Source organism: Citrus clementina, unplaced genomic scaffold, assembly GCF_000493195.1.
Source record: "Citrus clementina cultivar Clemenules unplaced genomic scaffold, Citrus_clementina_v1.0 scaffold_2, whole genome shotgun sequence".
NCBI lineage: Eukaryota > Viridiplantae > Streptophyta > Magnoliopsida > Sapindales > Rutaceae > Citrus > Citrus x clementina.
Genome location: NW_006262688.1, coordinates 13,109,144 through 13,124,878, shown reverse-complemented (window position 1 = coordinate 13,124,878; position 15,735 = coordinate 13,109,144). Strand labels below are relative to the sequence as shown.

The 15,735-nt window shown below is 32.6% G+C and overlaps 2 protein-coding genes across 3 annotated transcripts; one reads left to right on the top strand and one right to left on the bottom strand.

The window, feature by feature from the left end:
• Positions 1 to 916: 916 nt before the first annotated feature.
• Positions 917 to 2,465, bottom strand: LOC18052954 (FBD-associated F-box protein At3g52670; the record flags this gene model as incomplete). Its single annotated transcript, XM_024190767.1, has 4 exons — positions 917 to 1,164; positions 1,324 to 1,393; positions 1,713 to 2,150; positions 2,337 to 2,465. Coding segments are annotated over 4 exons (885 nt in total), but the record flags the coding sequence as incomplete, so codon positions are not given.
• A 4,657-nt stretch (positions 2,466 to 7,122) lies between these two features.
• LOC18052953 (actin-related protein 2) lies at positions 7,123 to 14,189 on the top strand. 2 transcript variants are annotated; one of them, XM_024191727.1, is made up of 15 exons: positions 7,123 to 7,420; positions 7,727 to 7,837; positions 8,038 to 8,172; positions 8,295 to 8,366; positions 8,467 to 8,545; positions 8,835 to 8,884; positions 9,628 to 9,731; positions 9,820 to 9,888; positions 9,967 to 10,030; positions 10,362 to 10,430; positions 11,346 to 11,429; positions 12,182 to 12,240; positions 12,572 to 12,638; positions 12,980 to 13,063; positions 13,999 to 14,189. In XM_024191727.1, exons 1-15 carry the CDS (start codon positions 7,379 to 7,381, stop codon positions 14,059 to 14,061), a joined length of 1,152 nt encoding a protein of 383 aa, XP_024047495.1. In that variant the 5' UTR covers positions 7,123 to 7,378; the 3' UTR covers positions 14,062 to 14,189. The 2 variants fall into 2 exon arrangements, with proteins under 2 accessions (XP_024047495.1, XP_006447017.1); XM_006446954.2 differs by lacking the exon at positions 13,999 to 14,189 and adding an exon at positions 13,233 to 13,619 and having other exon boundaries at positions 7,124 to 7,420.
• Positions 14,190 to 15,735: the final 1,546 nt, after the last annotated feature.

Sequence of the window (15,735 nt, the reverse complement as noted above, 5' to 3'; positions counted from 1 at the left end):
TCTGATCAGTTGGAAAGCAACTCTTCAATCTGTGGTCACTTTGTCATCTACAGAGGCTGAGTTTGTTGCTGCAACAGAGGCAGTAAAAGAGGGAAAGTGGCTTAGTGGGATTTTGAATGAGCTTTAGTTAAAACAGAAAACTTTCACCATTTTCTGTGACAATCAAAGTGCCATCCACCTCATTAAAAATCAAATCTATCACGAAAGGACTAAACACATTGATGTGAGACTCCATTTCATTAGAGATGAAGTAACTAAAGGTGCTGTATCAGTGAACAAAATACACACTGATATAAATCCTGCTGATACTCTTACAAAAGTGGTTCCCACTGCTAAGTTTAAGTTTTGTGTAAATTTGATGGGAATCATGGCTAACTTACAGTGATTACTTTGTGTAATCAAGTGATAAGCTGTGTGTTTAAAGGGGTTTTTTGAAGCAGCTTTTATGGTTAAGAATCAAACTGAATCAAGTCTGCAAGGTGGAGATTGTGAAGAATCAGTTTCTATTTTAGGGGGTTAAATGCAAAGAGTTAAGACTTATGTGGCTTTCGTGCAGATTGACTTAAGTTTGAGGACCAATGTGCAAACTCGATGCTGACGTGTTTAAAAGTTTGTTATGTTTGTTGAAGCAACCTCTGGAAATTCTTAGGATAATGCTTTATAAACAGAGCTGGTTCGTGGCATCTGATATAGTTCACATTTCTCTTTCATTTTTTATCCAATTTGAGTGTTTCTAATTTTTTTGTAAAGCTTGTAATTTCTTCTACAAAGCTTGACAGACTTGTAAATATTTTGAGTAATAAAAGAGTACTAGTTTTCCCTCTGAGTTGTTGTGCCTGGTGTTGGTGTTCAAGGTCAAGTTTATGATCTTGCGAGTGAGTTTATGATCTTGCGAGTGAGTTCTTGGATCTTTGTTTCATTCTTGCAGTTTCTTTTTTGCTTCTGTTGTGTTCAAGCTCAACATTTTCAATTTTCTCTTGGAAACAGGACCCTTACTCCAAATGGTGCACTTTTCTGAGACAGTACCATGCATGAGCAAGTATTGTATTAGTCCTATGCCCTCTTTTTCACCTTGAAGTCCCTTAAGCTCAATTTTTTTCACCCGATGGAGTAAACAATTTGGGACACTTCCACTTTCAGTCCATCCAAGAACTCTCTCGGTGTCTATAAGGAAACATTGCTGATCACAAAGACAAGAAATTTCAATATATGAAATTATGTGAAAAAACTTACAATATCAAGTACTTCAAATCCTGACCTTCTCTAGCACTCAAGTTTCTAAGTTAGCCGAAGAAATGAGGATGATAGGAATAAGTGGCTAACCAGCTTCTCCAAACTGCACTTCCAAATACCTCAACTCAGGAAATAAAGTGTCGTATGCCCAGTCAAGTGCCTATCGAAATAAACAACAAGACAAACCATTACAAAACATTTCCGCCACAAACAGTTAACAAAAGTAAATTCCTCATTTTTTAGTTAATGATCGATGGTAACCAAACACATAATAACAGTGCGGCGTTGGGATTGAAATGTGAATACAATGCATAGGCAGTATAGAGTTTCTACAGTAGTCAAAACTAACTTACATATATCATGCCAGCAGATAAACTCAAAGACTTGCTGTTACTGACACCTTTGAGAAGGGCGAGAGCAGGGAATTGATTAACTTTTGCCAAATCTAAAAATAATTTTTTCAAAATCACAGTCTATACCAGATGTAGTTGTTCCACCATATATGATACCAGCATGTCATCAACAATATGGAGAAATTGTAGATTTAGAGCCCTAAGCACAACTCTGTGATGACAAGGAAGAAAACTAAAGTATTCCTCTTCTACCTCAATTGTCAATGCCAACCTTTTCAGGGTTGAGAAATCAACGATGACACTCGTAGCAGAATCACCACTTTTCAAATAAACATTAACGCACAAATCTTTAACCAATGAGCAATTGGAAAGCAGATTTTCGACCAACTTATTATCCGGATATTTGAGCATGACGTGTATGATCTTCACACATGGGAAACACATTCCACCATCAGGAACCTTGATGTCAAAATTTGAATGAAGTTTGAGAACTTCCAGCGTGCTGCAACTATAAATACTCTCAGGTAACTCCATGTGCACTTCCTCCGCAATGCCAAGCTCTATCTTACGAACATTACACATCACTATTGACGAAAGCCAAGATTTCAAGCTACCCGATGCACTAAGTCTTGAGGAACAGAGACAAAGCTTCTATAATTTTCTCAGGTCTGTTCGCTGAAGCACGGTTTGTACAAATCTCTCGAACCTAACCATAGTAGCATCACTGAAAGCACCCTCTCTTATTTATAATCTCTCATCAAACCAAAGACTATAAAGTGAAGTCCATAGAAGCCTCCATCTTGAAGATAAAATTGAACTTGCCACGACAATGTTGGTGGGTAGAAATGATAGAATGTGGCAGAGGACTGAATCAGGTAAACGACATGTTTAATTTGTGTTTATATATGTTCTAGTGAAATTACGAAAATGCCTTACTTTCCATTCAGTTTAATTTTTTTTAATTTTTTATTCGAAAACCGAACGGAACCGAACCATTTGGTTCGATGTTTATAAATTCGGATTTTTTATTTTAAAAAACTGAACAGAAACCCAAAAAAACGAACCGAACCAAATTTTTTTTTGTTCCGGTTCAGTTTTGCCCATCCCTAATTACCATATATTACTAGATTGAACCAATTCTCCCATAGGGATGACAAATAAATCCGGATTCAGCCTGATTCTACAAGGATCCGGAAGATCTGGATCCAGAAAAATCTAGTTCTACATATTAAAAATGCGGATCCGAATACGAAAAATTGGGATCCGCATAGATCCAGATCCGGATGCAATTGCATTCGGAAAACCAGATATCTAGATTCAGATAAATTTTATTTTAAATTAAAAATATATATTAAAAATTAAATGAAAAATTAAAAAAATAAATTTTATTTGTAGATTTATGATGTTGTATATTATTCATTTTGTTCTATTAATTTTTGGATTATGATTGATTTTTATTTGATATTATTAGGTAAATGAATGAATTTTATTAAATTAAATATATATATTAAAAATTGTTTAAAAATAAAAATTAAATTTTATTTGTAGATTCTATGATGTTGTCGTATCTTATTCATGTTGAATTTCTAATTGTTGGATTATGATTGAATTTTATTTCATATTATTAGGTAAATTACTGAATTTTATTTTAAATTAAAAATTAAATTAAATATATATATATTAAAAACGAAATAAAAATAAAAATTAAATTTTATTCATAGATTTATGAGATTATTGTATGTTTTTTCATGTTGAATTATGATTGTATTTTATTTTATATTATTTGGTAAATTATTGAACTTTTAAATTATATATTAAATTATTGAATTTTAAATTTTGCAAATCTAATATTTGTTGCAGATATTACCCCTATCTGAATTTTAAATTATATATTATACACACACACACCCCTCAACGGCATAACCAGCAACACCACTTTGATTTTCTTCAACAGGTTTCATGATACCAATTCAATGCTCTTGCATCTTAATCTCGCTTTACAATCTTGTTCTCCACGTGGTCCAAATTTTTTTTCTCCATTGATTTCAATTCAGCTGCCATCCATTGAGAAAAAAAAAATCGCTTGGAAAATTTTAATTGGAATTAGGATTTTATATTGTAAAGTGCTTTTTTTTTCCTTGTAACTCAATTGACTCATTTCAATTAATTAAATTATTAAGTTTATTTATTTTTCAACTTAATGAAATTTTCCAATCATTATTAAGTTATTAAACCAATTTTTTTAGTTATTAAGATCATTAAAAAATATTCTCTAAAATATTCATATCTAATTAATCAATTTTCATCTTTACCTAAATAAATTTTAATAATTAACATTATCACCTACTTCTATAACTTGTGACAATATAGTTCTGGACTATTATGAAATACTAACTAGGCAACCCAAGAGGGGGGGTGAATTAGGATTTTAAAATTTAAGCTAAGCAAACCACACAACAATTTAATCTATTGTCTTAATCAAATTAAAAATAATAAATTCAATCATGCACAATATTAAAAGAGTAAGGGAAGAGAAAATAAACACAATAATTTTTACGTGGTTCGGCAATCCCCACCTATGTCCACGCCTCCAAGCTCACCCGCTTGAGGATTTCACTGTTCAAGCCTCTCAAGGCTTTAAGTTTTTACAATTGACTTCCAAGGTGTCAATGAACCTTTACAATCAAGAGATTATCTTCCCAATCTCTTCACCCCAAGTGTTTCTCACACTTGTACACTCATAATTTGATGAGAAATAAAAATTACAACAATGAAACTCTCTTTAAGAGTGGATATACAAATGATAGCTCAATAAAGATTTAATCTATGATGATTTTCGAATTTGAAGCTCAATATAAGTTGTGTCCACTTGTTTATGCTTGCAAAGATTACAAAAAATTAATTGGATTTGAGTTTATATAGTTTGAACTCAAAAACTAGCCGTTATGCACATTTTGGTGATAACCGGCTTACCGTTTATGGAATCTGGTTAGCCGCTTTTATGTTACCATTACAGCAAAAATTTGAATTTCAGAATATCCGGCATGCCGCTTTTCATATCCGGTTAGTCGCTTTTCAAATTCGGTTAGCTGCTTTTGAAATCTGGATAGCCGCTTTCATTCCAGAAGCTTACTGCCCAAAATCCAGCTAGCCGCTTGTCACATCCAGTTAGCCGCTTGCTACAGTAACCGTTATAGTGCACTATTTTCTAAAATTATAGTTTGACCATAAAACTTTATAAAACTGTATTATGACCCAAAAGGTTATATTATTTTATAAATAGGTCCAATTTCAGAATCTCTAAATAATGCTTGCTATTCTCAAAACTTTTTAAAATTATGATACGACCCAAAATGCTATGAAACTTTTCAAATAAGTTCTTCTCCAAAATTTCAAGCAATACTTGTTGATTTCAAAGTTTTCAAAACTCTTTCAATTAAATCATAAACTTGAAAAATAACTAATTTCATAAAATCATTTTTTCATTAAATATAAAACCTTTATAATGTGAAATAATAATTTATTTAAAATGTATAAAAAATAATTTGAGCTTAAAAGATTAATCATTCTTAATCTTGTTTGTTATCATCAAAATCAATATTATAGAAACATATATGTTAACATATTATTATTTTTATCTTTTTATTTTCTTCAAACTAGCATTATTTATCTTCGTAATTTTTATGAACATTTTTCATGTAAAAATATCAAAAACTATAATAAAATTGATTAATATATACTAATTTAGAATATTAAAGGGTTGTATTCAATTGAACATGATTTAAGTTATGATAGTATATAATTTTATTTATATTTTAACATTTACAATTTATAAGGGCACAAATGTAAACATACTAGTTTTTTTACATTTTTTAAGTTAAAAAATGATTTGGTAATTTTTTATAATTGTTTTCAATTTTGATGAAGAGAAATTTTGGAATCTATCCTAAACAAGTTGTTTTACCCTTTTTTTTTGTTTTTTAGTTACATAATTTGTCCATTACTTTTTCTAATTAAGACGAACCATTCTGTTTTTTTTATTACATAATTTGTTCATTATTTCCAATTAATTAAACCAATTACAACTCATTTTTATAAACACATAAAATACTTAAATTTTGGTCAAAATGATTCAAAATTAAAATTTAATTTCTTTCGTAAAATAATTTTATGCTAATTAAATTAATTAGATATATTCTTTTATTGGGAACGTTTCTTACAAAATTTGTGCCTTAATGTTCGCCACTTGAGACAGTAAAAGCCCAACTATAGTGCCTGTGACATGCAGTATATTACATGTAACATTGTTGAGCAGCAGTTGTGATAATGAGAGAGTAACCAAAGAACTTGTGACACAGGGTACCTAACTTGGAGCACAAACACACAGACAATAGCAGTTGTGAATTCAACCAGAATAGCTGCCTGAACCATTCGGCTAGCCGATGTCTCTGTGGAATGGCTTAATATTAATATTGCACATGCGGTTAGTTGCGTACATTAGCTGACTAGCCTCTATGTTTGTGAATTGTAGCCGGTTAGCTGCAAACTTTCTGTCCTCAAGTCATAATTTTCGAGGCACAGTCAATTAGTCGCATGAACCATCCGGCTAACCGTTATGTCTCTGAAATGGATTAATATTACCATTGCACATGCGGTTAGCCGAGTATACTTACTAGCCAGCTAGCCTCTATGTTTTTGGATTGCAGGTGATTGCAACTGGTTAGCCGCATAGTTGTACGCGGCTAGCCGCTATCTCTCTGGATTTGTCGTATTGTTCTTATTGCACCAACGGTTAGCCGGCTATAGTAGCCAGCTAGTCGATATGTTTCTGGAGTGTAGGTGAATTCATGCGGTTAGCCGATGGATGGGAAGCGGGTAGCCACTAACATTCTGTCCTTCAGTCACTTTTCCGAAAATTAAAAAAATGATCCAAGAATCTCAAAACCCAAAATAAAACATTTCTCTCAACCTCACTTGCGTACTCACTGATTTTCCTCCCTTCTCCTTCAACTTCGCAAGAGCCAAACATAACAATTTTTTGAATATTTGTTGGTTTGAATATTTCTGTTCTGTTTTCTATCAATTGTTGCAAGAATGAGATAAATGTTAAGAATTTGGAGAAGAATGTAAAAATATTGGAGATTTTTATTTTTCAAATAAAAAAGGAAAATCATGGCTGAATATATTACATACCAACTTTGCGGATTTCAAACCAACTATGTTCTCACTCTATATTGCTTTTTGCATTCGTCAACCGATTTCGCCCACACCGGGAAGATCTCGCGATCCTCGCTCTTTTTTGTTTCAGTTATATTTTTCTGTGCCCCGTAATCTTCGCCTCCTTTACCCGTTTCAAAATCTAACAAAAATCAAATATGTTTTGTTTGGAGGTCAAGAAAAAGCGGGAGGAAGCGAGAGAAAATTTCAATGAAAATGGAGAACCAGTCTAAAAAAATAATTTTTTATTTTGGGGGAAAGGCGATTTTGTAATTTTAGCAGTATACTAACAATCAAATTAACTGAATACTAACAGTAAGGGAGATATTTGTAATTACATAGATACATTCTCTCTAACTATTAATACGCCAAACCTCAGGGGAGGTCCGTAAAAATTACAGCTTTGAAGTAGCATATGGGCGTATCGTATTTTGTATATTTCGCGTAGCGTAACGAATACTTTGCTGCATTTAGAAGCTCCTCCGGTTGAAGGAAAGCGGTTAGATGAAGAAAGCAGCTACTAATCAGCAACACTCCCACTTACTCCTCCGCTTGGGCAACAGCATCACCGTGTAATGGACAACAGAAACGTCGTCGTTTGCGACAATGGCACTGGGGTATCTCTCTTTTATCATTTCATTCCGATCGCGTATGCTTTGTCATCTAAATCGATCAATCATCAGAAAATTTCGATAAAAATATTTATTTTTTAACACAAGCACGTGATTTAATTTCTAATTTGATTCTTCTTGGTTGCTATTTTGTAGATCTGCTTAAATGTTAGAATCTGCTAATTTGACTTTATGAAGTTGCTTATTTAAATTGAATGTTAAATCTAAACATCTCTACATGTTTACATTGATTTGTTAATTGCTGTTGTTTCATTAAGTTATGCAAAGGTATAATTTGATCACTTACTGCAGTATGTCAAGTGCGGATTCGCAGGGGAAAATTTTCCTAACTCTGTGTTCCCATGTGTTGTGGGAAGGCCAATGCTACGCTACGAAGAATCACTCATGGAACAAGAGCTCAAGGTCAGACACTATATAATTTTCTATCATGAAACTACATTAGTCTTTTGAAGATAGGCAAGCAAGTCCTTGCTCAAATTTAATAATGTGTATTTTTGTAACATGCAGTAGGTCATGCCACATTTGTTACAATGCTTATGCTTGCAGCTTAGAACTTTTTCAGAAAGGTCTTCTTTCTCATTCTTTGATTCAAATTCATTTAGGATACTATTGTTGGAGCTGCAGCTTTAGACTTGCGGCATCAACTGGATGTATCTTATCCTGTTAATAATGGTATAGTGCAAAACTGGGAGGATATGGGTCAAGTGTGGGATCATGCTTTTTTCAGTGAATTAAAAGTAAGTTTTATGCTGCTTCTGTTGATAATATATGTCTTAAATCTTTTTCTTTTTCCCTTCTTCTCTTCTGTAATATACTTTCTCTAGATAGTCCCTAACTCCTCTACATTATCTATCAACAGATTGACCCACCAGAATGTAAGATATTACTCACAGATCCACCTCTTAATCCAGCTAAAAATCGTGAAAAAATGGTGTGTAATCCAATTCTTGTTACTTAAATATTGTGATAAATAATACATTCAGTTACATCAAAATTAGATCTCATGAATTTGGCCGGACTTGGCACAACAGGTCGAGACAATGTTTGAGAAATACAACTTTGCTGGCGTCTTCATTCAAATCCAAGCTGTTTTAACTTTGTATGCTCAAGGTGCTTATGAAGATGCCTGAAGGTTTAAATTCCATTAACTGATTGAGGCACATTTATGAGCAGACACATGAACACGTGTGTGCACAAACATATATCTAAATAGTTTCTGCTACTGACACTTGTGAGGACCTTGGAACTATAGGCATGAAAACTGATTTTACCTGGTGAAGACTTTCTAGATTTTCTTTCCCTTTTTTTGGGGAAAAAAAATTCCTATTTTTACAACTGTTCTATCTTTTTGTTCAATCTCATTGCTTGTTTGGTTCAGCATTATCTTGAATTGTCACAGGTTTGCTGACTGGACTAGTTATTGACTCTGGTGATGGTGTCACTCATGTGGTAAACTACTCAAGAAACCAATTTAACTTCATTTTCAGATTCTTGAAATGATTATTGCCCTTTTATTTTTTTTTTAGTTCTTCATTTCCCTGATTGGACTGATGACTCCCATGTTTGTCGCTTGCATATGATATGATTACATTGTATCATGGAGCACTTTGGACCGAATTCATTCTGTTTAATTTAGCATTTGAATTTTTATGAGGGAATTTATAACTAGTCAGTTTCAATTATTTGCACTTATTTTCCCCTTTGCAAAAGTAATAAATATCCCAGTTATTTTAAATGATAAACTTGTCTCTTTTTCCTTCCTCTTGAAAAAAAAAAAAAAGGAGCATTCCACTTCAGTTAAGTAAATTTTTTGGAATATTCTTCACACTGGAACCTGATATTTTTTCTTCTCCTGAAGGATTTGAGGAAGACTGTGTTGAAATAGATCAACAAATACCATAACCCTTATAACAGGACTTTTTCTAAATGGAGAATTCAAATTTGAATATTAGATGGCTTTTTATCCTGCTGTTTAAATCATGTATTCATCCACAGAATAGTGGGCATATCACTTAAGATACAGGAAATTGTCTTAATGGAACACAAATATGTCAACCTGAAATAAAAGTATAATCTGTCAATCTGATACAAAAGTAATAATGAGAGTTTTTATCAATATGAAAATGTAAAGTGTTCTATTGGTACTCTGCATGGTAATTCTGAACCATAATTATTTCAACATTTCTCCCCAGGTTCCTGTTGTTGATGGCTACTCATTCCCACATCTTACTAAGCGAATGAATGTAGCTGGTCGGCACATAACATCCTATCTTGTTGATTTACTTTCACGGAGAGGGTGAGGATCAATTCATTGTCAATAAGTTAGCAAGATGAACATGATTTAGAATACTTGTCTTTTAAATGTAAAATTTTGTTTCCTGTAGGTATTCAATGAATAGAACTGCAGACTTTGAGACTGTTCGGCAAATCAAAGAGAAGCTGTGCTACATAAGGTTGAGGATCAAGTACACTCTTGTGTGATCTTTGTAGAATTTATTGCATTATAATTAACATAAAACTATTTCCTGCAGTTATGACTATAAAAGGGAATATCAGTTGGGACTAGAGACCACCATCCTGGTTAAGAATTATACTGTAAGTTGATTTTCTTTGTATTTTATGAATCTTATGGTTTTTCCATATTAATGCTCAATTTGTAATACTCTGAGGTGGCTTTATTTTAGAATCTCAGTTTAGGGGTACGTATAGAAGCCTCATTCATTCTTTACTTGCATTTTTTTTTTTCTCAAAAAACCACTCATGTAAAGTTATGTGATGGTCACTCTGAATGAACACGCGGAAAATAAGAAATCAATAGTGCTATTTTTGGCTTGAGTTTCTCTATTTCCTTAAATCCCGTGACTTCAGTAGTTTTTTTTCTGCTCTCTTTTTAACATAGTATTAAGCTTATATATATTTTTATCAGCTGCCAGATGGAAGAGTCATTAAAGTAGGAACTGAGAGATTTCAGGCCCCTGAAGCTCTATTCACACCAGTAAGCCTGTACTTCTTTTCTGTTGTATTCTATCCGTTAAAACTTACCCATTAGATACATTGCTCATGTTCAACTGAACATGCTATTATTAGCACGCTGCCAGATCATTTTGTATTATATTGGTAGTATTGGTAGTTTACTGAGATTGTTTACTGCACAGATGCAACATATATGATATGCTATTAGTTTATGTTAGTATAAAACCATTTGTCATTTTAGGGAGGTGATTGATGATTTAAAAGACCAGTATTTGTGGGGGCCCGGCTATAAAAGCATAAATTTGGAGGGCTGATTGTATAAAGAAATTATCTATTTCTTTCACCTTGAAAGTTTTGTGTGACTTGTGGGGCCATGTGGCTCTGCCACTTTATTCGTATGCTTTCTCATAAAATGGAAAACTGTTGCACTAGTGCTTTATGTAGTAAATGAAGAAATTGATTGATGCATTTTTGCTGTTTATTTTTGCAGAGTAATAGTAGCAAGTCAATTCTTATTTTTGAATTTTTATATACTACTATTAGTTTTTGCTATTTGTTTATGTTCCATCTGTCATTTTAGGGAGGTGATTGATGATTTAAAAAAGCATTATTTGTGGGGGCCGCCTATAAAAGCATAATTTGGAGGGCTGATTGTATAAAGAAGTTCTCTATTTCTTTTACCTTGAAATTTTGGTGGTACTTGTGGGGCCATGTGGCTCTGCCACTTTATTCGTATGCTTTCTGATAAAATGGAAAACTGTTGCACTAGTGCTTTATGTAATAAACAAAGAAGTTGATTGATGCATTTTGTTGTTCATTATTTGCAGAGTAATAGTAACAGGTCAATTTTTTTTTTTTTTGAACTTTTATATACTTGTATCAGAGAATTACATTTATCAGTGGAAGTTTCTGAATTTAAAATACTTCCTCTTTTCAGGAACTTATAGATGTTGAAGGTGATGGGATGGCTGATATGGTTTTCCGCTGCATTCAGGAAATGGATATTGACAATCGTATGATGGTATTATGATTGGATCCAAAATACATTACTTTCCTTGAACATTTTACTTTAATTTCTGCTTATAGGTCAATATATGTTGATAGGATAACTTATCCTCCGTATTTGAAAATAAAGCTAAGGATTTGCTAGAAGATCTTATCTTTATGTAATTTCTTTCTTTTTTAAACGATTAAATATGCAGATACTGGCAGTTGTTTTGCATTCTTATTTACTTGAAATTTTGTTAGAATTTAGTTTATAATGCCTTTTTCCTATAAGTTGGATGTATCGATCATGCGATAGGTGGTGGTTAGATGATTGAGATGGTTTGTCATTACAATTTTTATAGTCATGTATGAAGTAATTTTTCTGTTGTAGTTCCAATTTTTCCACTGGAGACCACATTCTGCATTTCAATTTACATGCCATATTTAGTACCTTCAGTTTGTTTGTTTTCTTTGTGTTTTTTTGGTACATTCAATTAGGTTATTTGTCGGGTACAGATATGATTGAAGGAAACAGGTGTGATTTTGCTAATGTGATTGTTTAAATGGCTTGTATTGTGTTTTATGCACTTATTAAAATGACCAGCATATGGATGTTCATTTTTGCAATAGTATAGGATTGATAAGCTAACCCATGTAGCTTTGTGGGAGGCCCGGATAAATGTGGTGTACCTTATTGTATTTCCTTCTTTTTCTGCTTTCAATGCGTGAGTGCATATGAACTGACTGCTTCATAATTCTCAGTTATTATTTGGTTTATCTTTGCAGCTATACCAGCATATAGTCTTAAGTGGAGGGAGCACCATGTATCCAGGACTACCTAGTCGGTATTATGTTGAACTTTTCTTTGCATCACATGACATTCCACCGTGCTTTCTTAGAAATTTGGGTCTTCATGTATATTCACTGTTCTTATCTGTCTTTGTTCTATGATTTCAGAACCTAGCATCACATGGCAATGATATATCACTTTTCTTCTTAATTTTTGGCCTGGTTGTGCAAGCCAGTCTATTTATAGTTCTATGATTAAATGACATTTGTGTCAGCAAATAATATGCTAGAAAATAGTTTGACATCTCTCAAGGGCACATCATTTAACATTGTGCTTTCCTATGGTAAGAAATTGATGGAGTGACTATTTTTTTTCCCCCCTTTTAGCTTGGAAAAGGAAATCCTTGATCGATATCTCGAAGTGGTTCTAAAGGGTAATAAAGATGGGTTAAAGGTAAGATCTGAATCCCTTGTGCAATAAGCTACAAAAAATTATGTTTAGGTGCCTGATGAAACCCTTAACCATTGTTTTAAAGGATATCATTGGTTAGGGTGCTGCAGTTAACATTTTCTTGCATCAAAGATTCATTACTACTGTGATCAATTGTTAGAATATCATACTCGATTTTGAAATTAATAGCTTTTTAATTTTCTTAAGTTGATGGCCATTTGTTCAATCCTGGAGCAAAATGATCTTAAAGATTTTCGTTCTGCTGCAGAAAATGAGGCAATGATTAGAAGCAGAATTTGTAAAAGGACTTGATCTTTAAACTCATTTTCTTTACCTTGTGACAGAAGTTGAGATTGCGAATTGAGGATCCACCAAGAAGGAAGCATATGGTGTATCTTGGAGGAGCGGTTCTTGCTGGGATTATGAAGGTACATCTCTCTATCTCTCTATCTCTCTATCTCTCTGACACACACACACACACATTCACACACATGAAGGCGGACGAGTTACACGGCTTTGTTGCAACCTAAAGTGTTTCTAGCATTCTCTTCCTACTATTTATAATCTAAGAAGTAGATATGATGGATGATCATGCAGGATGCACCTGAGTTTTGGATCAGTAGAGATGATTACTTGGAAGAAGGAATCGCTTGTCTAAGCAAGTGTGGTCCGTCTTGACTTTCTGACGTAGTTTGTCACACTATTAACTGTTGTCATTCTCTCTGATAGCGTTATGAGCAAAAGCATGGTAGAGAAATCAATAGATGAGAAAGGTGTTTCAAGAGCTGTAACGAGTTGTGTTGAAACTCAAGATTGGTGCATCCCTTGCTGGCATCTGTAAGCCTATTGGAAAGATATCAGAAGATGATAGCATTAGATTGCTTCATTGGTGTAATCTTGTGGTCAGAAAACTGAAAATAAAGAACGGTTTTCATTTTGTATATTCCCAAAGCTTGTTGTAATATACATCAGCTGAGTTTAGAACTAGCCTCTCAGCTGGATTATGACTTTCTGCCCGATTGTTTTACTTCCTGCTGTTATTTTCTTCCAAATAAAGTAAATTCCAAGTCTAAGATTGGGTAATTAACGATGAATGTTCATCTTCATGCACGCATCTGATTTTTTTCCAGTTTATTCGATTTTTTTTTTTTTGTAAATTGCCGTGGGGTTGAATGTTTGAGGAATAATTTTTCAATTAGGGATTAATAAAGTTAGGGACAAACAATAAAACAAAAAAATATATGTTATATTGTAGAGTTTTTTTTTCTGCAGTGTTTGAGATTTTTATTTTTTTGTCTTTTAACTTTTGCTTGACTATTTTAAAGTTGGGAATTTCTAATTAGAAGCGGATTCATGGTTGAAGTGTAGCATTGCGATGACGGTAAATTGCAGAGGAGGGAAGGATCCTAAGAAGCTGTGTTTGTGATGTAGGTGGTTCGGATTGCGACGCTTTTACTGGATCGTATATGGGTTTCTGGGTTTGAGATTCGGATGACAAAATGTCAGGCTTGGCAACAGCCAAAGCCGGCGCATGCCTTTTGTCAGGCCGCGTCAAAAACCTGAATTTTGTATTCTTTGTTATTTTTTTTTTACTATGTATTATAAATTTATAGTTTATAAAGTTTAGTTTTTTGTTAGATTAGGGCTCTAAAAGTTTGACTTAAATTTTTAAAATTTTAAATATATGTTATGGGTAGGTTAAGTATATGTTAAAATTTTATATTTTAATTTAAATAGTATATCTTTTAAAATTTTAAAGTACTTCTAGACATTCGGACTGGGTTTAGAATTTTTGGGTGAAGTCCAAGCCCGACTCAAATATTTATAAAATATGCACCCAGGCTTAGGTCAGGCTCCATTCGGACCATTCCTAATCTGGGAGTTTAATGCTTAGGTTGCAATTCAAGATTAATTTGAGTATTGATGTTGGTTTTTGTAAGAGGGGAAAACAACCTTAAATATATTTTATTATAGACAGAAAATTTGTGTGTGCAGAGGGTAAGAAAACAAGACGGTAGGCGAAAATTTTATCTTCATTCTGAATTAGTGATGAGAAAATTGAAAAAAAAAAGAAAAAGAAAAGAAATGGGGCTTCATAAGAATTTTATAGGGGTGTTAGGAGCTCTAGCGTTTCTAGAGAGTAGTATCTGAAAATCTAGGCCCAATAAGAGTGAAATTAGGGATTTCAGAATATCAGGCCCGGCTCAGATGTTTCTAGCTGAGCTTGGATTCACTTAAAAGATCTGAGTCCGGCCCAAAAGCCTTTTAAATACATAAAAAAAATTTAAAAATATATATTCTATTTTAATTAAAATACATGTTTAAATATTTATTTAATCCACTCATAACTTATATTTAAATTTTAAAAATACTTTAAGCCCAAATTTTAAAACTTAATCTAGTAAAAAAAATTAAAAATTTGTGCATATAACAATTTTTTTTTTTTTAAAAAAAGGACAACATAAAATTCAGGCCTTTTTTTCCCTGACCCAACAAAAGACATGCTTGGACGGGACTCAACCTTTGCAAGCCCAGCCTGAGCCTGACATTTTACCATCCTTAATGCAAATTTACTACTAATGCTAAAGATGTACTAACATTTTATTTACTTAAGAAGCTAAACTCAATTCCTCAAGTGAATTTTTTATCCAATGGCGAGCTGAATTGTGCAGTTTAGGTTTATAATCGTCTATCACACAAGATATCTATAACAATGTATTTGTATGATTTATATTTAAGAGAAATTATCTCTATACCACTTTTCTTTTGTCATATGTACATCTAACTACCACAAAATTTTAACATATACTTTGCACCGTCTTTATTTTTAAATTTGTATCAATCAACCACTTTGACACTAAAAAACTATTTTATTCTACAAAATTTTGAAAAATAAAAAAATTATAATTATAAGAATACCCCTAAATTCAATAAAATAAAAAATCTCAAAATATAAAATGATAATTTTTAAATAAAATTATGATTATAAAAATAATATCTTGTAATTATAATTTTATTTAATTTTTGTAATTAGATTAATTATAAGGAAATTTACAATAATTAACATGAAGATAAAAGCTCCCTATAATTATTGTAAACT